The 24471-nt window shown below is 41.8% G+C and overlaps 1 protein-coding gene across 1 annotated transcript in view; it reads right to left on the bottom strand.

Moving 5' to 3' along the window:
• The window catches only part of MYH15 (myosin heavy chain 15), a 45414-nt gene that overhangs the window by 17500 nt on the left and 3443 nt on the right, over positions 1–24471 (bottom strand). Inside the window, exons 3-27 of the mRNA XM_084201473.1 lie at positions 23722–23825; positions 23048–23191; positions 21462–21618; positions 20059–20086; positions 19103–19196; positions 17819–17836; positions 17110–17202; positions 15789–15852; positions 15598–15696; positions 13704–13807; positions 13155–13293; positions 12467–12585; positions 11226–11375; positions 10752–10922; positions 9494–9673; positions 8095–8227; positions 6237–6304; positions 4737–4824; positions 4389–4506; positions 4053–4176; positions 3252–3388; positions 2620–2875; positions 1916–2158; positions 1140–1316; positions 496–641 (exon numbers count right to left, since the gene is read on the bottom strand). Coding sequence (XP_084057599.1) covers positions 496–641; positions 1140–1316; positions 1916–2158; positions 2620–2875; positions 3252–3388; positions 4053–4176; positions 4389–4506; positions 4737–4824; positions 6237–6304; positions 8095–8227; positions 9494–9673; positions 10752–10922; positions 11226–11375; positions 12467–12585; positions 13155–13293; positions 13704–13807; positions 15598–15696; positions 15789–15852; positions 17110–17202; positions 17819–17836; positions 19103–19196; positions 20059–20086; positions 21462–21618; positions 23048–23191; positions 23722–23825 — 3154 coding nt within the window. The remainder of the gene's footprint in view (positions 1–495; positions 642–1139; positions 1317–1915; positions 2159–2619; positions 2876–3251; positions 3389–4052; positions 4177–4388; positions 4507–4736; positions 4825–6236; positions 6305–8094; positions 8228–9493; positions 9674–10751; positions 10923–11225; positions 11376–12466; positions 12586–13154; positions 13294–13703; positions 13808–15597; positions 15697–15788; positions 15853–17109; positions 17203–17818; positions 17837–19102; positions 19197–20058; positions 20087–21461; positions 21619–23047; positions 23192–23721; positions 23826–24471) is intronic.

Below are 24471 nucleotides of genomic sequence, written 5' to 3'. Positions count from 1 at the left end.
CTAACGTATCTAAAAATGAAAACAATTCTCATGTATTACAATTTGCATGAAAACACATTTTCCTCTGAGCAGCAGTTTCCAAGCCAAGCCTCTGCATGCATTTGTGCAATTATATTTCTGGTTCTTTTTGTCATACAAAAGCAACACTATTTTCAGACTCAATGGAAAAACATATTTAACAGTCAGGTCTCCTAACAATACTACCACCGTTAGTTAGGATGAACAATTTTATAGAATTTCTTCAGATTTCTCCTCTAAGCAATGAAGAACATTAATGAGTTTCTCGGTTGCTTTTTTTAATGTAGGAAAGTTTAATGAATTCTAATGTTTCAGGTGTCATGTATACAAGAGTTATTTTGCCTCCCTCTTTGGCTACACATTTTCATAATAGAATTTTCTTTCAGCCACCACCAGAGCAGGGTGACACACCTGAAGGCTCTTAAATGACACTATAGCTGTGCTGCTTGATTTGGTACAACATAATCAACTTCTTACTTTTTCAGCTTTTCTTCCATCTGCAGTTTATCATTTTCCAAGTCCATGACACTCTCTTGAGTCAGCTTCAAGTCTCCTTCCAGTTTGCGTTTTGCCCTTTCTAGATCCATCCTCACTTTCTTCTCTTGTTCCAGTGATCCCTCGAGCTTTAGGAGCAAAGTCACTTAATAAATATATTGAACACAGATGGTTTACAACAGTCAGATGTAGGCTGTGCCCAGTTCTAGTGAGCTGTGCAGCAGAAGCACTTAAGTACAAGCATCCTAGTTTACAGGTTTTGTTTTCTAGCAGCCAGTGGGCATATGGGGCTAAAGAAATAGAACAAAAGGGTTGGTCCATGCTTTACATTTGTGCAAGCATTACAGCTCTCTTAATGGCAAAGTTCTCTTTGACTTGATGCCAGTTACACTGCAAGTGCAAGTTGGGAGGATTTTCCCTTGTCATTGCAATCCTTTGAAAGGCTGAACACAGATCAGTTTTGGTGGTGTTCCTGTAATTATACCTTTTACAGACAGTACAAGGAGTACATTTCTAAAAGGAGAGGAATATATTTCAAAGTTTTGCAACCTTTCAGGCTCACGAAAGGTCCACTGTAAGTGGTGGTCAAACAAGCCTTGTGAAACATAAAGGAAGAGCCAGCTTACATCATCCACTTGCTGTTCCAGTTTCACTTTAGCTTTGCTCAGTGTGTTGACCTTGTCCTCTTCTGCTTGTAGGTCATCTAGAACTTGCTGATGAGATTCCTGCAAGGACTTCTTCTCCTTGGTAAGTTTGCTGATGTTCTCATCAAGTGTTGCCATTTCTTCTGTCAGATTTTTGACCTGGGTGAGAAAGGAAGATGTGTTTGTTAGACTTTGAACGAAGGGATTAAATGTCTATCTGGTCTGAATAGTCTCAAATGACTATCTGGTCTGAACTTGTAAGCAGGAAACCAAGAGAAAGAAAGGGATCTCTCCCCTCCTAGCACCTCACAGCTTTTTGAGTTACATTGCCATCAAGGGAGTTAATGTCTGCCAGTTTTTGGTGTGGGGGTAGTCCATTATTTCAAACATACTAAATTCTTTTCAGAGTCACTCCTGTTGATGGACTCCAGCTTCTGAATCTCTCTGGGCGGAGTAGGAGATGAGCTTTTTACATTTACAGGCTTTAAGGAGGAGATCTGGAGGAGTTCATAGTTACACCAGAAGATTGTTTACTTAAAAATGCCACAAATAGGTATAATTCTTTAGCTGAAGTGCAGTAAGACTCAATTCAAAAAAAAAAAAAAAAGGAAACTTAGGCTCAGAGGTAATGATTTTCAGTTCATAAAGTCAAATTACTGTATCTACTGATCCTTCACTGTGGCCTGTATAACAAACAGTGTAAAACCATCAGAAGACCCATAGCCTCTTTTGAATACATGGTGAAGTTCTAAATGTACCTTGTTTTCAGTAGCATGTTTCTCTTTCTCTACTTTCGCAAGTGTTATTTCAAGATCATCAATATCCTTCTTGAGCTCGGAGCACTCATCTTCCAGTTTTCTCTTCTTAGAAGTCAGCTCAGAGTTCATCTCTTCCTCATCTTCAACCCTCTCTGTCAGTTCCTTGACTTTGGCTTCCAGCTGAATCTTGGATTTAATCAGCAAGTCGCAACGTTCCTCAGCATCTGCCAGAGTGTCTTGCTCCTGGTGTGGCACAAGGAAGAGGAGAGCAATGACTGACCTTGTTTCTCCCTCACTTGTCCCCTAGCCTATAACTGGTCAGGGAGCCTGATACAAAGCAACAAAGTAGTGCAAGGAAAATTTTCTCCTCTTGATTTCAGAAGACAAATAATTAACAGAGCAGGATGAGATAGTGGTGAGCATGACTAGTCACATATGAGACTACTTGCATGCATTACTGCTGTGGACAGTACCTTGAACAGAATCTGTGTTAAGATTTGCATTGTTAGCCCACCTGGGCTAACATAAGGACTGTATGCTGAAACATGTGCTAAAACATAAGAACTTCTATCCACTCTGAATTTTGGAAAGGCTCTGACAGTATCAACAGCTTATTTTTATTAAATTCTACTAAGACTCTAGCCTGTAAACCTCTGAGTTTCAAAGAACGTCTAATAAGTATATAAGTCTATATGTCTACTCACAGCCTGGAGCTGGAGAAGCAAATCATTTTTTTCCTGAACTAAAGAGACTTGCTTTTCCTCAAGTTCCTTTCTCCGGGCTTCAGATTTTTCCAGGGCCTCCTTCAGTTTCAAGAATTCTTCCTTCATATTGGCCATCTCCTTTTCAGTTTCTGCAGTCTTCAGGAGAGGCTTGATCTTAAAGAAAAGCTTCATCCAAGGCCAGTTCTTGACAGCCATAAAAGCGCGGATGTTCCACTGAATTACAAGAAGGGCATCCCTGGTTTAAGAGAAAACAAAAAAACTCCCTAAATCTTAGCTTGAATTGAAAAAGTGAGGGGTTTTGTTTTCCTTCTCAGTCAGTTTCATTGTTTTTTTCTGAGCAATATTAGGAACCTTTACTAGTTTCTGAGAGATACAAGAAACTTCCTCCAGATCTCTCTACTTTCAGAGACACAAAAAATTTCCAAATCTCATTTTCACCAAAGCTGCAGGCAATTAATACACAGTTGCTATTATTTTTATCACACATACGCTTAAAGCTTTTAATTTAGGGTTATCTGTAGCCTTGGGGACTGTAATTAATAGGTCTATTCAACTTATAATTAAATGGTAATTACTATTATCTGCTAAGATTTAAGGGGGTGCCTTCATACCTGCGCTCCACTATCTTCTGAAACTCAATCCGCATCAATCTGCCGCGCGCTCTTGCCTGGATCATCGTTAAGATTTTCGCCAGTCTCTCATCCCTCATTTCTTCTAGATGGCCCAAGAGACCAGCCTTGAAGAACACCTGGTGCATGCACAGATGTCAGTTCACCACAAAGAAGGATTTATATCAGAGCTACGTTTCAGCTACCTTGCTGAAATGATTCACCCTGTATTGACACATTATAACCTAGGTGAGTCTAGAGGGCCAAATACTGCTTGTGTAAGGGACTTCACTGTACAGTTCCAGAGTTGTTTTAAAACTGGGTTTTTTCTCCCCAGTTTTGAATAGGCTGAACCACTTTATCGCCACAATACCTTTGTAGGTCAACTGAACCACAACTCCTGACTCCCAGAGATCCCTTCTAATGGGATCACGTGAGAGTTCCACATGGCCTCATTTCAAAAGATGCAGCTGATCTTGTGCTCCATCTATGTTTGAATGTACCTGTATTATACTAAATAAGCTGTTGTTTTACTGGGGGGCATGGAACATCAGCTGGTGCTGTGTCTGCTTGTAGAGTTTCTCTAATAAAAGCTCTGTGGGAGCCAGAGAGTTGAATTTCCTCTAGCACAGCTTAGAATTTACTATCACTTGCTGCTATTTCACTGCTATTTTGCTGGTTTCTTCTATTATCAAATCTCCATTAAAAACCACCACCAAAAATTGCAGTGTCCTATTCTGCAAATTAAATACCAGATCTATCACTTTTCTCATTACATAAGCAATGATAGTCTTTTCTGGTTACCTTGGTGTGCCCAAAACGATATTGGGTATGGTCAACATCTAAAGATGCCATCAGTTTTTCAGCAGCTTTTCTGCTATCCACAAACTTATCCTCTGGGATTGCTCCTGGATTCAGGATGCGGTACCTGTTATTAAGAAATGAAAAATGTGTAAAATTGGCTTAGATTACAATTTAGGTTTTTTTCCCCTCTTCCCCCAAATGTTTTAAAAACCCAAACCAAAACACCCAGGGTAATCTCCTGCTTTGTAACTACACAGACACAAGGAAGAGCAGAATTCTGCCATCCAAGTCAGGCAAACTTGAATGGAACAGGAGACAATCACAGCTCTGCATTACCTTTGTTTGAAGTCAGCATAAAGCACCCTGTTTGGGAAACCCTTCCGGCAAATGCGGATGCCTTCCAGGACACCATTACAGCGGAGCTGATGCAAGACAAGGAATGCATCCATTTCGCCTGCAGGAGGAAAACAAGGCTAAATTAAAAGGAGTTTCTCCACAGGGCTTCATCTTCACTTCCCCAAGGAAATTAAAAAAATGTGAGATGTCATCTCCTAAGAGAGCAACATGACTGGATAAGGTAAAAGGCACAGACAGTATTTAAGAACAATCTGGTGACTCAGAAGTAAGTAATACAATGACAGAGTGAAATATTCTAAAATTTTAAGACTATTGTCTTTTTCATACCTGGAGTTTTTGATTCATTTGGGATAATGCATCGTACAAAGTGAGGGGCTGTAGATTTTAGGTTAGTCATCAGCTTATTTAAATTTTCCTAGAACAGACACATTAAAAACATGATTAGCTTTAGCAGTTTAGTGGAATTCCAATCACTATTTCTTTGGTTTGCTGGTTGTTAATTTAAGAAGCTAATTTTTCTAAAAATTCTCTGACAAAATGATAGGTTTACCAAAATTATTAGACAGAAATGTGTTCAAATAAACTGAAGTACGATTTAACATTATTATAGGATTCCACATCAGTTTTAGCAAAGAAGATATGTGTTTTACTCACAACCTCAGAAATTCAAAACCCCAGATGAACAGCAAGCGAGACTCAGCATCATTTGGTGGAGCATTTTGGTAAAGCCAGCTGCATCTTTGCCTAGTCACTTCCCACTCAATGGGAAGAGCTCACATTGTCTACCTGTTCCTCATAAAAGTTGGGTTTTTGTCTCCTGGCCAAACATTTTCCCTTTATTTGTCTTAATCAGACATGTCCCAGGCAGACATCAAGCTAGCTCAGAAGAAGCCAACCATTCAGTGATCACCAGGCTCTGGGGAAAGTGTTTTGTTCAGCAAGTAGAAAATGGAGACCATGGGAGGTGGAATGCAATGCCATCAGCACAACTGTGCAAGCTGCAGATTCCTCATACACCAGTCAGGACAACAAACAATCTGAGCTGGGTACCAACAGCTGCTTGTGTGCTGGAAAGTGGGCTTCTGTCTGTGGCTTATTAATTATTGTCTGAGTGCCCCTACAGCTGCCTTTATACCTCATCAGATGCTAAGATACAGATCTGTTTCCTGTGATTTCCTTTCATGGGTTGTATCTCCAAACAAGATAAAATGGCATGATTAGTGGGTAATCCTTCCCAACCTGAGGTTTACCTGCATTACAGCTTCCTCAATGTTACCCATAGAAATGGTAGTAATGGTAAAAAAAGGTAAATAGCCCTATTTTCCCCTCAGACATGATTCCTAATGACAGCTTCCACCAGGAGCACGTGCCAGTCCCAGAAGAAGGGAATAACTGAGGAAACAAAAGGCTTTATGCCTCTTCATTCAACAACTTTTGTTTTCCATGTCTGCTCTAACCCTAGGATCCAATTACAAGCAGTAATCAGATAGGGACTAGCAAATTACTTGTAATCAGTTCCTGCTCCAGAGACAAGCATGAAGCTGTAAGCAACAAAATAAGTGATATAGGTTGTTGGTTCTATTTTGTGAAACTTTCTGAAACACGTTAAAAAGAACAATGTCCCGACTGCTCCAAGATGATGAAATGGAGCAGCCCCTGGCATGCAGTTTTAATAGCAGTGTATTTCCTTAGCCAAGGTAAATAACCCTGTCCACAAGTCAAATTTCAATCCTGGATTTCAGTTTTTTCCTGTCCATTACAGCCCTTAACATTCTTCTTCAATGCATCGTCTTAACTCAAACCACCAGGCGTGGAGAGGTAGCAAACCTTGTGCAATGAGGACACTGTTTGGAATGAAGCACCCTTCTTGCGTTTCTTTTCTCCGCCCTGGTCACCTAAGAAGGAAAAAAGAAGCATAAGCCAATCCATATCTCAGTAAGGGATGCAGGCAGAGTGTGGAAAACAGACCATTTTAATAGTGCTGCTCTATTTGACTAAAAGGCTCTGATTGCTCAAATTTTATAGAAGACATTCTGAAAATCATGCATGATACATCACACATTTGCAACTCTCTGTCCATAGTTAGGAATTTTGTCAAAGACCACTGTAAACTTTCTGGATTGCATTTGCATTTCAGATTTATGCTGCATCATTTCTTATGCAGAGAAGTCCATAAATATGAATATGACAGAAAAAAACTTTTAACAAAAGTAATTTGTAGTTCATTAAAAGCTCCATAGCGTGAGATGATGTACGAAAAGAAAAACTTAAAGAAAAATAATCTTACAGAAAATTTCTACTGCACATTGTACTGTATAGAAACTGATTCTCTGCTATGCAGACACTGAACTTGTGCAAGTAAGATTTGTCTAGAATAGTGGGAAATAAATATTTATCATTTTAGATATAGTAACTTTGCATCCCCTGAATTTTGCTTAAAGCTTTGGAGTCAGATTCACTCAGATCCTCCCAAGGAATGCTAGTTTCTGACAAGACCTTTACAAAGTTTCACAGGTTCATGACAGGACCCAAAAATGTACAGCAGCTGCTGCAGCTTTCTTAAGCAGTGGGCCATTAGATCATTCCCAGTAGATCTGTCATTGTGTCACCTATCAACATAAAAGAAGTGAAGAGTGAAATGTGCTTGATGCAATTATCCACAGCGTTTTCCCCTTCAGAAGGTGTTACTGCTGAGTGTGGAAAAGGCTAATCTGGACAGGCTGTCCCTTTCTCCTGACACCAAAGAAAAGCAAGGTAGTGTTCAGGCAGACCAGAATATCCACAGGCAAATAGGCAGCTAGTAACTTGAAAGGATTTGCTCCTGGCAGGATGTTTGTTATTTACATTTGGCTTCATCTCATTCCCATTACAAAGTCTTCAGCCTGCTTGCTTCCTAGGAAAGTGTCATGTGATAAATGGCAAGAGCATCTCTTGAAATGAGGTTTCCGATAAACAGGCTGTAAGTGATTTCAACTTCAGGGCATAAGAGCTACATTTTTGTAATGAATACCTGTTATTTACTTAAGATCAATTTTCTGAATGTTTGCTACTTGTCTTCTAACAAATAAAAGAGTTCTATGCAAAGAATAGAGATTAAATATGTCCTCAGATATACATTATTACATTGCACATTAGTACAATGTACATTGTCAAATAAAAGAAAAACAGCAGCAAGCAAAAAGGAAGACATATTGGCAAAGTTTTCTACTGTGGCCAATGTGGGATGGTATTCTGGTACCTTCAGTGTGTACTTGCCACTAATCCAATAAAATATTCCAAAACTCCCTCTTAAACTTGGTATTTCTTATTTATTTCAGTGGGGCTAGCAAGGAATACTACAGCGTGAGTAAAAAAGAGCTGTTCTTTTTCACTGGCATTTATGTCCACAATCTTTGTGCAACACTTGGCTGCATATCTGAACACTTGCATACTCAGATTCCCGCTGGATTATTCACAACACAGCTCTTCTTGCTCAGAGGTACTATATGTTCAACCCAGCTGAGTTAATGGTCTCCTTCCTATAACTGGCAAACTCCTACAGCTGCTGTGCTCATCTAAACAATTAGTCACTGCCCCATCTAGCACTGAGGCAATTGCTTTGAGAGAATTGCTTTGTTTCAGAAATTCATTCCCAAGCACGCATCCCAAAGCCCAAAGGGAGCCCGTGTGAGCTGGTTCTGCTTACCACTGTCAGCACCAATGTAGCTTTCAAACAAGCTTGCCAGGAGCTTGTTGGAGGATTTCTGGAAAATGCCTACTACGGTTTCATTAAGTGGGTCCTTGTTCTTCTCAAGCCACCCAATGATGTTGTAGGGGACCTGCAGCAAGGCATTGAAAACAAACCAGAGGTTGCCAATGTTCCCCTTCGGAGCAGCCAGCAGTTCTTTGCAGTTCGGCTTGAAGCCAATGACTTTTTGTGAAGAGCTGTTCCCAAAGCAGTACCAGCTGCCCTGGTTTTCATCACTTCCCCTCCAGTTTTCTGCTTCCTAATTCCCAAACCTCTCTTCCTAATAATTGGCATGTGAATCCCACACACCCCTTCCAAACTATCTGGTCCCTACGTCTTCTCACATACTCCGTGTGGTTATCTGTGGAGATACCATGTGGCATTGGTGTCCCAGGAACGCTATGAAAAAGTGCTGAAGTATAAATCACACAAGTAATCATTTAACTTCAAAATAGCATGCTACACTGGAACTATTGGGGTTTTCTAATAGAATCTTAATGATTACAAACTAACTCCAGGACTTTGCCACAGCTCTGTTTCGTGGGGAAATATGTTCCATTATCAGTACCACAAGGGAATAGAAATTCTAATTTTCTCTGCTGAATGCATTAACAACTTCAGATAAGTACCAAGATCAGCATTATTTCTTTTAATAATTACAAAATTAGCTTAATGCTCAATTATAATTTGAAATTAACAGCATCAGGTAAATTCCTGCTCTGCTATGCAGGCTTCTTCTCAATTGTAGTTAAATTTAAAAATTCCTGTGACCCTCTCAAATAACTTCTGCCTATCTGGTCTGAAAACAGAACTTCAAAACTGGACAAGTTTTGGCTCAGGTATCACAGTACTGGATTATGTTCTCGTTCACCTCATCACCAGTGAAACTGTGAACTGAACCACCGCATCAAAGCTAACCACACTTCCTTTCGCTATTTTGACACTGGTCCTAAAATGAGTAAAAAGTGATTTTTAAATTTTTTTTTTAACCATCCCTTGAGTTAAAGCAGAAATTTTCCAGGAAACCGAGGTGAAAAGTTAGATGCTGCTGCTGTTTAATTACTAGACTTACTTGGATTGGAGGAAGTGATAAAGGCAAAGCAAGGCATACTTCCAGCAAAAGTACTATTAGCCCTCCTCAGTTTATTTCATTCTATTTGTGCATCTAAGGAGCAGATGTCCTGGTGAAACCTTGCTCTGCTGCAGCACTTGTGCAGAGAGAGTAGATATTTGTTTTTACTCCTCTCCTTTCCTTTTCCCCTCTTCATCCTTCCCACCCTCCCTTGTTGTGAGCTACAGCCAAACCCCACCTGGAAAACCTCTGATACAAAGTCTGCCTGCCAGCAGAGGAACTTACTGCACCAGCATAATGAAGGAGTTCAAAGTGAGCTTCATATTTCCTTTTCTTATCAGGCCTGGGCTTCTGCAAATTGGGTGACTTGCCAAGATGGTTGTCGTAGAGTTTGGATTTGAATGTCATATCTGTGGCTTTAGGGAACATACACTCCTCTTCAAGGATAGACAGGATTCCCAGTGGCTGTGGATTTAAGAGCATCTTTTTGTTGGGAAATGCTTAGGCTACCTGCTTTCAGCAGCTATGCAGCCTGAAATGTCAAGCCTGCAAAATTTCTTCTTAACCTGAGGAGGAAGTTTTTGACTATTCTGTTAAAACAGTAACCACCCCATTGACTATTCAGTATGTCCCCTTTGACTGTTCAGTATGTCACTTCTACCTTAGGAGGCTTTATGATTGCTTCCAGAAAGAGTTTGATTTCTCTTTCAGGGCCATTTACCATAATGATAATTCATGTCTCAGGAAGAGATGAACAAACCTCATAGCACGGGGCAGATTGGTTTTGAGGGATTAGGATCTTGCACACAATCCTGCCTTTGGATAAGAAAGTGATCAAATAGAAGACCACTTATTAATCAGAATTTCTACTTTTCCTGTTACGAATTTCCTGCTAATGCAAGATGCAAAATTTCATGTTTCCTCACAGATCAGCAGGGTTAGATACTGTGCCATAAAGCATGGCAGAAAGAGATACAGAGACAGGTTATGCAGCAGAGGACAGCTGTCCCCGCCAGGACCACATTATACTCCCCAAAAAAGGGAAAAGGAAAGGCATATCCCATGCTGGGGAAGTGGTGAGAGGTTTCTTTCCTTTTCAGGGTAGGAAGAGCACAAAGGACTTTGCACATCAGCGTGCAATGTGAGAAAGAGGAGCCTCACAGGAGTGTACAGGGCACAAGACTGAAACATTGCATTTGCCCTGAAAAGCTGACGAGTTTGATGTTACGCATATTTGGTACAGACTAAATGGAGGAACAGCAGGGACAGAGAAAGAGAAAAGTGCAAACCAGGGAAGATGATGCAGCCATACAAATCACCAGTTACAGCTTGTTGGCTGCTCTTGGCTCTTTAAGGCAGAATCCCAAAGGTAAGGCTGAGTGGCCACAAATACTGATTTTTCTTTTGATTCTGTATTGCAGGTAGAAAGGCAAGAAACTTGTCATGCTGTTTATCCTACTCTGTTCACTGGGCCATGAGGACACCTCCAAAGGAGCATCATGAATCAAACCAATTCAGTGAACACTCCTTGGCATGTCCATACCTTCTCGATCAGATCAATGCAGGCCTGCAGGTCCATGCCAAAGTCAATGAATACCCACTCAATGCCTTCCTTCTTATACTCTTCTTGCTCCAGGACAAACATGTGATGATTGAAAAACTGTTGCAGTTTCTCATTAGTGTAATTGATGCACAGCTGCTCAAAGCTGTTAAACTGCAGAAAGAGAGAAAAAAATAAGCATTTGCATTGTGGTAAACTTGGTAGAACAGCAAGAAGAAAACTGCTTACAGCCCAAAGCATATGAGATATTGTTCCCAGGAGCTATTGACATGTCCAGCCAAGTGGTTTTTATATCTATTCATAGAAAAAAAAAAACTCCACGTAAAATCATACACATTATTTGCCTTATGGCTTTCTCAGCACTTTGCCTTCTGTTCATTTAGAAACACCCAACTAAGAGCTATCTCTTGGCATATTTTATGTCCTTCCAACCAGTCCTCACACATTAATACTCACATCAAAGATTTCAAACCCAGCAATATCCAGGACTCCAATGAAGAACTGTCTTGGCAGCTTAGTGTCCAAGGTCTTGTTGATGCGGACCACCAGCCATTTGAACATTCGATCATACACTGCCTTAGATAGGGCCCCAACAGCATACAGAACCTAAAATACATGTTTTAGAACACTGCAGTGTGAAATAAAATTCACTGGGGAACACAAAGATTTTGGTGCAGTAGACTATTTCAATGTCTGCTTACACTTTAAAATGAAATTTCTCAATGCTTTGTATAATCACCAAGGTAGAGTTAATAAAACCCAGTTTCTCCTATTATCTCTGCTGAATTTCCTTCAAATCACTGCTAAGTATAGGGATGTCTACCAACACATATGATCAAGTGCTTGTGAAGTACATCTTGGGAAACAGCTGGACAGCAAGTTCCAAATGTCTTAATCCATGATATTTCTGTGGAAGTAAGATTGCAGAAACTCACAGGCCAGAAGCCAGCTTTGATGTCCAGAGCTACTGCCAGAGAAGGGTGGAGGGTTATGCTCATGTTGTTGATTGACATTTGCTTCTAATTTTTGAGAGATGCTACGGCATGAGTAGGCAATAGGAAAAGTCTGTCTAAAGTATCTTCTTTAGCCTGTGCACATCTGCATCATCAGGATACACCTCACTGTAGTGGTTTTCTACTTTCTGAGCTTGTACCACAGACTGTCTTCAAACAGCAACTTTTATTGTAACCAAAACGCTGCAGCATCTTCTACAATATTGCTACAGCTGCAGCATAGCAAACCAAGGACTCCTTTTCCCTTAAATTAGAGATAACTTAAAGTGGATATTGCCTTTAGCTGTTTGAGGTCACACAGAGATTAAAAATTACATGAATAATGAATGAGCAATGAGTGAATAAATAATCCATGGCTCAAATCTTCTAGGTAACTATCCTCATCCAGAATTAGCTATCAATCCCCATGTGGTTTTACTGCATCTGGTTTCCTGGAGTACTGCTAACACATCAGAAAAACAATTCTATCAAAAGTTGTGCTGGACAGTATTCTTTTGTCAGTCTCTTCCCCAGTTTCCCTCAATTTCACCATGTATTTCACCTAGTTTGGGCATATAAAATGAGAAAAGACACTAGAGGCTCATGTAAATATTTCTAGTAGCTGTCTGTCTGTCTGAGATGTTAGAGGCAAATCCTCTAGGCTTGCAGGACATCTATCCAAACATCATGAAAGTGCCTCCTTACCTGTTCAACACTTTGACCTTTGGTCACATACTCATTGCCAACTTTCACTCTAGGGTGCAACAAACCCTTAATCAAATCAGAGGAGTTGATTCCCATCAGGTAGGCAGCTTTGTCAGCACCTGGTCAGGAGATATAAGGTTTCACTTGGCTTTAAACTTCTGCATGGAAACATGCCCAGCTAAAAAAACATATTAAGTACATTGACTTCAAAAGACAAATTGGATAAAGGCCTAATTTCTGTTAGGTATGCCTGTACTCTCCCTTATGGTAGGTCATCTGACTACTTTAAACCCCAGTTGCTGCAAGAATCTCACTTAAGAAGCTCTTCAGGCTTAGGCAAAAGAACATATCTCCACACAAGTTATAGACAGCTTCAGGTAGAAGAGAAAATAAAGAAGCAGGACCTGTAATCATGAAAGAGAAAGTAAAGGCAGCAGGATTTCACAACCATTTTGTGCAAATGTTCCCAAACATGGAATTTGATCCTGTTAGTCTGGCTGTGCTCATCTCCTGCTGAGTAAGGTTATCCACCACTGAATAAGCCTGTTTACAAGTACAGCACTCTTGGCTGATCAGGAGTGCTACAAGTGTGCAAGAGCAAAGCAAACAGGCAGCTGCTTCCTCAGCACAGTGCCTGGAACATTCCAGACTTTTGAAGCTGAGGAGCAATTTTAGGTGTTATTCTTACTTTCAGTGCCATCAGCCTCTGCCTGCTCTTCTCGGGGTCTTTGCTTGAATTTCATATTCCCAAAGTGCATGATGGCACCTGTGAGCTTGTAGGAACCAGCCTTCTCATCAGGCACAAATCCCAAGATGTCCATGGCTTGCTGTGAAAAGGAAACACAGACATTGTCACTTCCCTGCTCAAAAGCAGTGGTGGCTGCAGCCCCACAATCTACCTTTGCAGGACAGATATTACTATCTTGCCAAGGGGTGTTATCACCCAAGGCAGCCACTGGAACACCCTGAGGACCCAGCAGTGGCAGGGGACCCAGGGGAGAGCTCTCTTCATTAGCATTTTATATGTAAAAAATTATAAAAGGTGGACATTACATGGAGCAAGGCCAGATTCAAAAGTGTAACAGTTTACCAGACCTTGTGCTTCAGTCTGAATGCAGTTAAGACCCAATCCTGCTTTTGCTTTAGTCCAGCAGTTTCAGGGACAGAAGTCAGGCTCCTCCCAGTAGTCTTCCTCCCCTGATCTAGGAAACCCAAAGTCATATCCATACAGACTTACATCTGTTGCCAACAGTTCTTCTCCATCATCCAAGTTGTCCACTGTAACCACTCCTTGTGAGCAGAAGTGGTAGTCATACGGGTTGGTAGAGATCAGGAGCATGTCTGTAAAAGAAATGCCAAGGTCAAAACTGCCCTCCATTCAAGCTATCCTCAGAAATGGAGATGGAAAAATCAAATGTAACCTACATTTGTCTCTGCCCTACTGCATTGTTTTGTTGTTTTTACTTTAATAACTGCAGGGCAGAAACCAGCTCTCCTATTCTACTATGTTAGTCTGAAGATGTAGAGAAAGTGAATAAAAAGAATATGGAAATACTGCATATTAGCATCTGCTGCGCATACACATCTACTGAGCATGTATTGCAGCATATTGAGTCCATAATATCCTGTATAGTCCTACCTTTTGCCTTGCATGTTTTTTAGGGGTAAGATAGGAGTATGAGCATGGCTTTCCTTTTTTAAAACAGATCCAGAGAAGAGCGACTTCCAGCACCCTTTGCAGAAGACACTTGGCTTTTGATAAACAAAAGACAGAATAGGGCTTGCTCCATTGTCATTCCTTCATATCAAAACCCAAAAATGCAGAGTTGTTGTCTATGAAGTTAGCTGCCTCTAAAAGTACAGCCAGAGTCCTGCTTCCTTAAATCAACTGAAAGTTTCACCCACATTCCCCAGACCGAGATTTGGTCTAGATTTCAATCTTTTTTATGCAGGCACACAGATCCAAATATGTGGCTATCAATGAATATATATCATATATCATAAATAAATGGCTATCAATATGTTTATACAAAATCTTATTCTCTATAAGCTTGTCTTACTTTGCTGTGCAGTGACTCTGATATAAATTATCTGTAGTTATGTTTATCCATAGCTATTGGCATTGATACTTATCCATGTTTAGATATGGATGTGTTTATGTACAAGCACATACATGTCTTGTCTACAAAACACACACCCCTGTTGGTTTCAGCCTCTTCAAGAGCCTGCAGACATGTTCCTGCTGGCCAGAAAGGTGTGTGCTGCTGTGGGGCACACAGAGAGTTTACGAGAAACAGAGCATTTTCCCAGCACAGGGATTCTCCCAGGAATCTCAGTGCAAAGCTCCCTTGAAATCTTTCCCGTAATTGCCATTAATTAGGCCATGTAAAGCTTAGCGTGTTAGGGATTTCACCATGCACTGTCAGGATAGTAAGACTTCAAAAGAGATTATGATTGCTATGGCTTAGTGGGAGTGTAGAAGAGTAATGAAGTGACCCTCCAACATATTTTACAGAATGTGTTCCTTCAGAGCACAAACTGAAGTCAGCAAACCACGTCACTTAAATAACTAGCGAAGGTTTTATTCAAAGCATCTCAGCCCCTCTCTGCCCTTCTCCAGCGGGTCTGTGGAACCACACTGAGCCAGGGGAAGCTTGAAAGGGGCAATGGCCACATAATCAGCAGCAGGCAGCTTTGAACATTCCCTCCTGCTGCACAACATGCTGGAATGTCAGTTTTGTCACTTGGGGCACAAAGAGGAAACTAGCTTTTCTTTGTGGACCTATATATGAAAATCTGGATAATTAAAGTTTTATCACCACAAATGCTTTGGAGGCATAGCATTTTCCAGATGTTTTGAGACCTTGGATTACACAAATTCAGTGCGACAGTTGTTGCCTTTATAGTGCTATGTTTTAAAAGTCCTGCCTGAGTCTTATTCCCATTAGATTAATCTGTAATATATGAAGAATGGTCTTTGCTGATGCCACTGGAACAATATCTCTAAAAGATTGTATTTGACAGTGGAAGTTCAGTGGAAGCATAAGGGCCTTTCTGCACATGGGTTTACCTCCTAGCTCCTTATCCACTGTTTCAGGATCTTAAAAGCTGTGGATCCACATAATGCTTACCTAGTAACTCTGGTTTCTTTCCTGACAGGATCTGGTAGAAGATGTGATAGTCTCTTTCACCAGGTTGCTGGAAAATCACTCGGGATTTCTCCAATAAATCTGGTCGCACAAAGGAAAATTCAGTGAGAAAGGGTCTTGCAGCTTTCAAATGAACAATTGTATTTTTTAAAAGGAGAGAGTTTGCTGCTTACAAATCTCAATATCAGCAGATGACAGCTTGCCTGTAGTTCCAAAATGGATTCGGATAAATTTACCCTAATTCACACAGAAGAATATTCTAATTAGTGCATATAGTATATACAGAGGGAAACAAAGAATGCAGTTTGAAATCATTTGGCCCAAAGAATCGATTTATGCAAACTCCTTGGCATTGCACAGGCATATTTTCAATGAAAAATATCAAACAATGATATTACTGTCTTCCAAGCCTAAATCTGCAAGTAGAGCTATGTAATCTGCTTGGGGAGAAAGGATAACAGTGTACTTATCTGCCAGGCTAAGATATGGCAAAGCATACAGCTTCCAGTTGCATGATGCAGGTTTACTGTAATGCAGGACTCAGAACATTAAGCCTGGGCTTAAGACACACAGGCTCCTTTTTTGGCTTCTCCTCATTTGCAGTTCTAACTTACATGCACCTACTTATGTCAGAAGAGTGCTGTGATTTTACACAGCTTTGCCCATTAAATTTACATATCCATCTCTCCCAATTCATAAAAAATTAGTAGTTTTCATTTAGTTTCTCATATTCAAACACACAAAAATAATTAATTTCCCTTCCAGCTGACAAGCTCCTTATACAACTGCGTAGCTTTACAGATGCTTACAACCTCTGGTCCTCTCCACCCTTTCCAATTTAATTTTTAACAGGATTTGTTAGGGAAGCATGGGCTCCAAACTCAGGCTTGTCATCCTCATGCCATTCCTTTCAGTCCTCTCAGACAATGTCAACCAAATGTGGCAGAGGCAGAGCACCCAAGAGGATTGCTCTCCTGGCAACCCAATGGAGAGGAGGAGAGCCCCAGGGCGATGGCAGCACGGAGGGACGAGCAGGGACAGCTTACTGAGCCAAAAGGGAAACCCAATGGCTCAAGGATAGGAGTGCTGCTGCAGGGCGGGTCGGCACAGGGGAGGTGTGGGAGGGAGCAGGGGCTGCGCTGTATTTCTGACACTTAGAGGCAAAGTACAGCTACTACAGGAAGGGGGAAAGGCAGCCTAGTGGAAAAAGGGGTAGGAAAATAATGCAGAGGCACTTCTGAGGAAGATCAACCACTGCTGTTCAAAGGGCTTCCTAAAACTGGGTTTTGCTTTTCTTCTGTTAATTTTAAACAACTTAAACAGCTTAAACAATTATTCTAGCTTGACCTTTCTTTATTTCTCTTCAGGTTTTTTCCACTCTGGAAATCCAATAATTTTAATGGGCAAAATGCAATCTATGAAGGGATTATGACATAGGTATTATTAACTGGCCACCATTGAATAAGATGCCACTGGATTATGCTGCAGACTTACGAAACGTGAGGAATTGTCATTTCTCAGGGTTTTGGCATTTCCAAAAGCTTCTAGGGCTGGGTTTGCTTGAATGATTTGATCCTCCAAGGTTCCCTAGAAATCAAGGTTGAAATACTATTGAGAAACCTACAGGCCACAGACTCAGCTGTTGGCTCTAGCTCAGCCATGCATTCACTCACAGAGCTGAGCCTCTGTAGCAAAGTGATTTATTCAGCTTCACCCCAGGGGTGACACAGTGGGAATGGCAGAACAGCGAGACCATCAGTCAATTATGAGCACTTTAAAAGGCCTCCAACATTCTGCTGCTCCCCACTGTTTGGCTTTGTAGATTTATATCTTGTGCCATCTGCACGCCAAAGAAATCACCCAGTGTACTGCTGTACTGCGGAGCACGTGGGGGCATCCAAGGGAAGAGGAATGTGTGTGGGAGACGGGCTACTGAAGGCAGTGACAGGCACTAGAATGCATTTGATTTAAAGCACTCGGAGCTTGTAACATTTGGGATTCTTGGAGATGAGAAAAGCCTTAGCTGTTTCTCGCACAGAGTTCAGTTTGGGAAGTGGGTCACTTTTCCTGCCGAGGCTCCTGGGATCATTCATTATTCACCCGGGAACCGCACAAAGTGAAATGCTGAGGTTTATGGCACATCTGACAGAGCCCAACACCAATTCTGCAAGGCAAAAATAAAACAGCAAAGCTGATGGCTTACCCCAGTTTTCGTAGCTGGCTGTTGACCAAATAGGAACACAATGAAGAGAAAAAAGAGAGAGAATGTGAATACTAACACAGAGGACAATATAAAATACAACAATTAGCAAGGTTAATGTCTCGTGGGTACCAACACACCAGCAGTGCTTTTTGAAGCCTTCAAAAAGCATGTGTGGCTATTGCTTTGCATTCACCATACATCACAACGGTGCAAAACCAGATATTGCAGCTGGAAGAGGTTTCACGTAGTTTATCAGGTCAGGTTGCATTTTCATCACCCTTTTTTACCCCCAAATTATCCAAAAGTTCAAGTGGGGCACAATCTTATTGCCTAGAACTTGTCTGTCTGCATTTCTGTTCTTTTATTCTTGCTACCTAGCGGCAGTCTCTTTTCTCTGTTCACTCAGTTGGCCTTTGGTCTATCACAGGACATCTCCAGAGCAAAACCAGGTAGATTTCTGCAGTGGAAATTCAAACAGTAAGCTTGGGATGGGAGCACCACTGTTGCATGAGCACAGCAGACACCACGATGAGCACCAGCCTCATTGCATGCAGGAAGCTGGCTCTGGACAACACAACCATATCTTAAGGAAGCCTTGCAGACCTCAGGAGAACGTATATTAGAGTTTGATGACGTGACAGACTTGAAGTGTGGCTGAAATTTTGGCCTTATAAATACAGTTCACGGGAATCAGTTAATTCACCACAAAAGAGCACTGAACCCTTCAAGTGCAATGAAGCTCATAGCAAATAAGCTCATAGCAACACAAGATAAAAAGCAGCATGAATACAGTATTCATTGTAACCTTAGAGAGCACTTATAAGCCGAACAGCACTTATCCAAACAGAAATACAGAAAAGCTGATGGAAAAAATACCTTTTGTCAAAGCAATCCTTTTTTTGTGGACAAAAAAAGCTTTCAATGAAACAGATATTTTGATGAGAAGTTATAATCCTAGTCTTTTTGAAGACTATTTTCCATTTGAAAAAAAATCTTATTCTTTACAGCCTCTCCACCTTTTGACCAGTTTTAACACAATCAGAAGAGTAGTTAAAAATAAAAACATAAAAACTGAAACTCCCGAGGAAAAAAAAAGTGGCATCAAGGAGCATCTGTCCAGAACCAGGGGTGGTGTTTCTGCTCCATCTGGAGTCTGGTAAGTTCCTGTGTGCCTGTGTCCCTTCAGAGCAGCATGCTCTCAGTACTGCAGTCTCGTGAGGTTAGTCACACAAGAAAGAGGGGAACCTTGGGAGTCTGAAATGAGTCAGCCAGCCGCAGACTTACATTCTTTTTGCCAGTTTCACCCAGGGCTGCCACTGTGGCAAAGTACTGGATGACTCGTTTTGTGTTGACAGTCTTGCCAGCGCCGGATTCTCCGCTGGAGGAAAGGGAAGAAAACAAAACCATTGCTCAAACAGCTGCAACTCATCCTTTTAAATCCTGTCCAGCCTGCTCCTCCCATCAAGGCTGTTCTCAGACTCACTGACTCTGGTGTCTGCAGCCTGTGGCTCAGCCATTTCCGTGGAAATACCTCAAACTGACTGAATGAAGAGGTGCAGTCCTATGACAGCAGTGACTCGTTCTTCATACAGCTGAGCTCAGAAGTCCTGTACAAGCCCACCCGACATGGAGCTTCTTTTAGGGGCATGAAGTTTAATTCCAAGCATCCAGACTAACTCTCTGGGGTACATATATCTACAGTTAATGAGCTAGAAAAAGCAGATGAAAGCTGCAGCTATTTGCCAGCATTACCCAAGAGCACTTGTAACTTTGTAGAGACACCTGAGTCTCCAACCTTTTATGCTTGACAGTAAACATCACGCCTGCTCTTTTGTACCTAGGTCATCCGTCCCTCTTTGGATGTATCTACACAACACTCTGAAACATAACTTTCAGCAAGAGTAACCACACTGAACAGAAGGAGTCCTCTGCATCCAAAGATGACAGCCATAGAAAGGCTAATCCTGCAGGGAGCAGTTTTAATTGCCTGCTGAGTTGTTTTCATGCCTACATGGAATGTTCATCAGATGGGGACCAGAAGTGGGCCAGACTCCATCAAACCTTTAGCTACTCCTTTCTCATGGAGGTCAAGTCAACCATCAGATGGACAAATTGACAGTGAGTTGGTTCCAGGCAATTTAGCTGAGATTTATGAGTCAACTTGTATTTTATCAGAGTTTTTTTCTTCAAAGTTTTTCACAACAACAAAGTCTCAAATCAGTCAAAAAACAAGAACTTACGTGATCAGCATAGACTGATTCTCCCGATCTGTGAAGGAGAAAAAAAGAAAAAGAAAGCGAAACTTAGTAGGGTGAACAAATCACTTATTATAATTGCAAATGGGTACCAGAATCAGTCATGCAAGGACAGAAGAGAATCACATGAAGCAAAGACAGAAGGATAAAATCTGGCTAGAATGATTTCCAGAAGTGGGGGTTCCAGCCCTGGCCTGAATCCTTCTCTTGTGTTTTGCTCAAATTGGTATTAAATACCTGTCAGTTGTACACATTCATCTGTGTCTGGGAAACTACAACAAAGAAAGTAATTTCCTGTTCTGAAAACATTTATTCTCTTACTCCTGAGTGTGTCTTTGCTCATGTCTGACCTTTCTGTTCCTGCAATACTAGATCAACCCAAGTAATTTTGCTCCTTTTTTTTCACAGGCTGTTCCTTAAAATGCATGCATATTCCTTTTCAGCCGGCCATGCTGCTGGAACTAAGCAGCCTATTGTCCACGCCTAATTGCCTGATCAGAAACAAGCATTTATTAGAACATTCTGCAACCCTAATATATTATTAATCATGTTCAGAAAACACTAAATCATGGCAGCTTCCCAAGTCATTAAGCCTAAATTCCTCTTTTCTTCTTATAATTCCAGTCGTCATGGCAGGCTACATATTGAGCAGCCTTATCTGATAAAAGAGCATCTCTGCAGCCAGACAGACATTCTCTCTGCCCGGTGCTTTTTGTCCCCTCACAGAAAGGCGCTTTTTCATTTTTTTTAAAGCAAGTGTCGGCACCATGTGTTCTGGTCAAGTCCCTTTTGGATTTATCCTGCTGCCTCCCAGGCCCTGGTGTGAGCACATCGCTGCTGCCCTCTGCTGATAAACTCCTTTTTCCCCAGCAACGCCGGGTCAGGGTGAGGAAGTTTCCCAGGGAAATCTGGACATTCGCTGCCACGGCTCGGTGCCCGTGCAGGTCGGGGTCACAGCAGCAGAGTGACAGGGCAGTGTGGCAGCCACAGGGCTGGCTTCACCAGCCTGTGAACACACACAGGTCTCACCAGCATCGCGACACGGAGCGCAAACTGACTGGAGGGATGTTCCTGAGCTTGGGAAAGCGCTGACAGACCTTTGGGAGCTGGCCCCATTTCTGCATTCACTCAGCTCAGACAGCTAAATCTGTGCACCTGACAGATGGGTACCAGGAGTGCCACAGGAACAGACAGGGCAGTTTGGAAATGAAAGAAGTGCACGGATACACACGTGTATCAAATCATCACAGACTGCCAAGCCCTGTTGCTGACGGACTATTTTCGTGTTTGCTCCCTGCTGCAGGAGCTCTCGCCCACTTCCCTGCAGCGCAGTCACACCAGCCTGGCTGCCAAGGAGAAAGCTGGGGGAGGCAGGCAGCGGCACTTACTCCGCAGCATGTCGTGGTACGCGTTGTCAGCGATGGAGAAGATGTGGGGAGGAGCCTCCGAGCGCCGCTTGCCTTTGTACGCAGCTACTACCTCCGATTTGTAGACAGGCAGCCACTTGTAGGGGTTTATGGTCACGCAGAATAAACCAGAGTATGTCTAGAGAGTAACACAAAGCCAGAGTGAAAAAACTCATTCAAGTGATAAGGCAAAAAGTCTTGGTTAACCAAGCAGGATGTGGCATTGCCAGCTGCTGATTTAGGCTCGATTTCTGAATTGAATTTCAGACTTTCTAAATTTCGGAAGTTAGTGATCTGCTAAGTGACTTCCTAATTGCAATTCATACCAAAATGACAGATGTTGAACAGTTTTCAAATGGGGAAAAGGGGTTTTGAAATGCAAACATCGCCTTCAGTAAAACAAAGGAGCAGCAAATAGACTTGTGTCTGATTTTGTCCCTTGCTGCTCCGTGGGAGTTGTTTCCTCTTGAAAACAGACATTGCAATGGAAAGTCACAGCTTCCCTGTTTGAACTCCATTTTTAGGAGGAGAAACAACCTCCCATTATTAATTGCACGCAAGAACCTCTAGACAATTTCTGGTGGGTGTTCAAAGAGAAAAACCACATGATAGTGTTGTGCCCCAAAGCTGTGGAACCTTTTTCAGCTTTTGGAGATGTCAGGCTGGTAAAAATCTCTTTACAGTTGCTCTTTGGATGATATACATCAGTTCTCTGGGGCCTGGTCACTCAGAGAAAGAGTGAGCTTTGATTTGTAACCCCAGGCAATTGGTGTCAGCTGGTAACTTTTCAAGTACTTAGCCCAGCTTGGAGCAATATCTTCAAAGAAATCCAGTTATCATATAGGCACAATCACTATATGCACATAGATTATTGAGTTCAATTAAATTCTAAAAGTTTCAGGTGAAATCCAGGTCCCTTCCCTTAAAAACAATGTTAGGACATGCTCCTGAAGGGCCTTGGCATGAATTGTCTGTCCTGTTTTCTAGAAAGAAAAAGAATCCACCCCTACCAGTAAACAGATTAAGGCAAGATGCCAGTTTAATTTTCTGCCTATACTGATCTGCAAACAAAGCTATGCTTTAGGCCCTACATGTTCATAAAGAGGTTATTAGAGAAACACAGAAAATGTTTGATAATCAGAATTTAAATGGGTAATGTTGGATTTACTCTTTTGATGAATACCAAAATACAGAGATAGGGTTGGCTGTAAAAAACAATGGATTCCTTTGACTGATTTAAAACACAACTGAATGCAGCTAACTGGGAGCAAAAGAAATCCCCATGGCTGGTGTTGACATAGATTAATATTAGAAGATGGAAAAATGAACTGGGTCTCCCCAGCACCTTGATTTAAGAAAAATGTCCCCCACCACCACTTTCCTGGGCAAGCAAGCAAAACTAAGGAGCCAAGCATCATCTTACTCATTCAGTTTCGTGTTTGTATTCAGTCGACCCTGACTTTTGTGACTTATCAGAGTTGTAAAATGAACATGAGCACAACATGTTCACACACAATGTCAGCTCTTGAAGTGCAGGTGGCTAGATCCACCCCTGCAGTGGCCCTTACATAGATCATCCAGTTGCTGTAGCGCTTCCTCAGGTTGTACAGCACAGACGCCTCGTTCAGGTGGGTCAGCATAGACATGTCCTCAATCATGTCGAATTTGGGAGGGTTCATGGTCTGCACGTCATCTTCTTTTATAGTCATGGTCTGCAAAGACAAACAAATGCAGCAACACCAGAAGACACTGGGATTCGCTGTTGCTTCATACACCTTATGGAAGAAAACATATTTTTCCCCCAGCAGAGGGAAGTTCTTCAGGTCAATCTCTGCCTAGGTGCACAATACTGTGTGTTTCCACAGGTATCGGAAGAATGGGGGACGGCTGAGATGATAAAAGTAAGAAGCATGATGTTATGGCTGCAAAAGAAGCCATGAAATTTGGCTGGAGCCTGGGTTTTTTGCTCAGGGCACCAAACCAGAACTGGCTGGTTGCAAACCTCCAGTCACAGCCCTCCCCTGGCTGTGCGGTGGCTGATGCTCACCCACCCATGACTGCATTGCTGGTTTTCCCTTGGTGATTTTCCATGTGTTATCCTATCCTGAGCTGGCATCAGTTACTGAGCCTTCCCATTCACAGCCCATTTCATGAAACAGGCGACTGAACTGAAACAAGGACAATTCTGTAGCTCGCAGGTCTGGCCTTGCTAGTCACAGATCAGACAAAACCAGTTTTGTACCCTTCCATCCGATGTCTGAACCGTCACTTTGCCTTCACTGGTTTCTGTAATTTCAGCTTCAACGTAAGCTTTCTTTTCATCAGGAACCCAACATTTCTTCTTCCCTGTGAAATTAAGAAGACTGAGAGTTCACAGCCTTGCATCAAACAGCAACACCATGCCTAGCTAAGTGAGATTGCTGGATTATTTTTTCTGAGAAGCGACACAAAACCTCTGGGAGTGCAGCAGATTGGCAGTGCTGGGAAGCTGTGTGATGAAGCAGAAGGCATAGGGCTCCCAAATGTTGTCTTCCTTTGAAACTACTGCTCGGCTTCCTCTAGATCCTTCTAGCACAAGGTGTCAAAATATTTCACAAATGCTGGCTAAGCCTCAGCCTCCATGGGAAATTCATAATCATTATCACCAGTGTGCAGATGGAGGAACTGAGATTCAAGCCCAAATTAAGGCATTTGCTAAAAAGTCACACAGAGAATTTCAAACTGTTCAAGGAATCCAACCCACATTATTCAGCTGCCATCTATCAGATTTAACCTTATTCCTTTGAATTCTTCCTAGTATTGTGTTGAAAACCAGCAATATTAACAACTCACATTTAGTCATGTATGTGCCTTTTTAGAGTTTGGAGCAGCTGCACAAGATTTTAGGTCTTTAGTTACAGCAACTGTTGTGAATAGTGAAAGGCGGCAGTTGTTGATGCATTCACACTTACCACTAAACCTCAGGGCTCATAGAAACTCATTTAATGAAAAA

This window comes from Fringilla coelebs (assembly GCF_963513975.1).
Source record: "Fringilla coelebs genome assembly, chromosome: 2".
Taxonomy (NCBI): Eukaryota; Metazoa; Chordata; class Aves; order Passeriformes; family Fringillidae; genus Fringilla; species Fringilla coelebs.
This window is presented reverse-complemented; position numbering and strand designations above follow the sequence as displayed.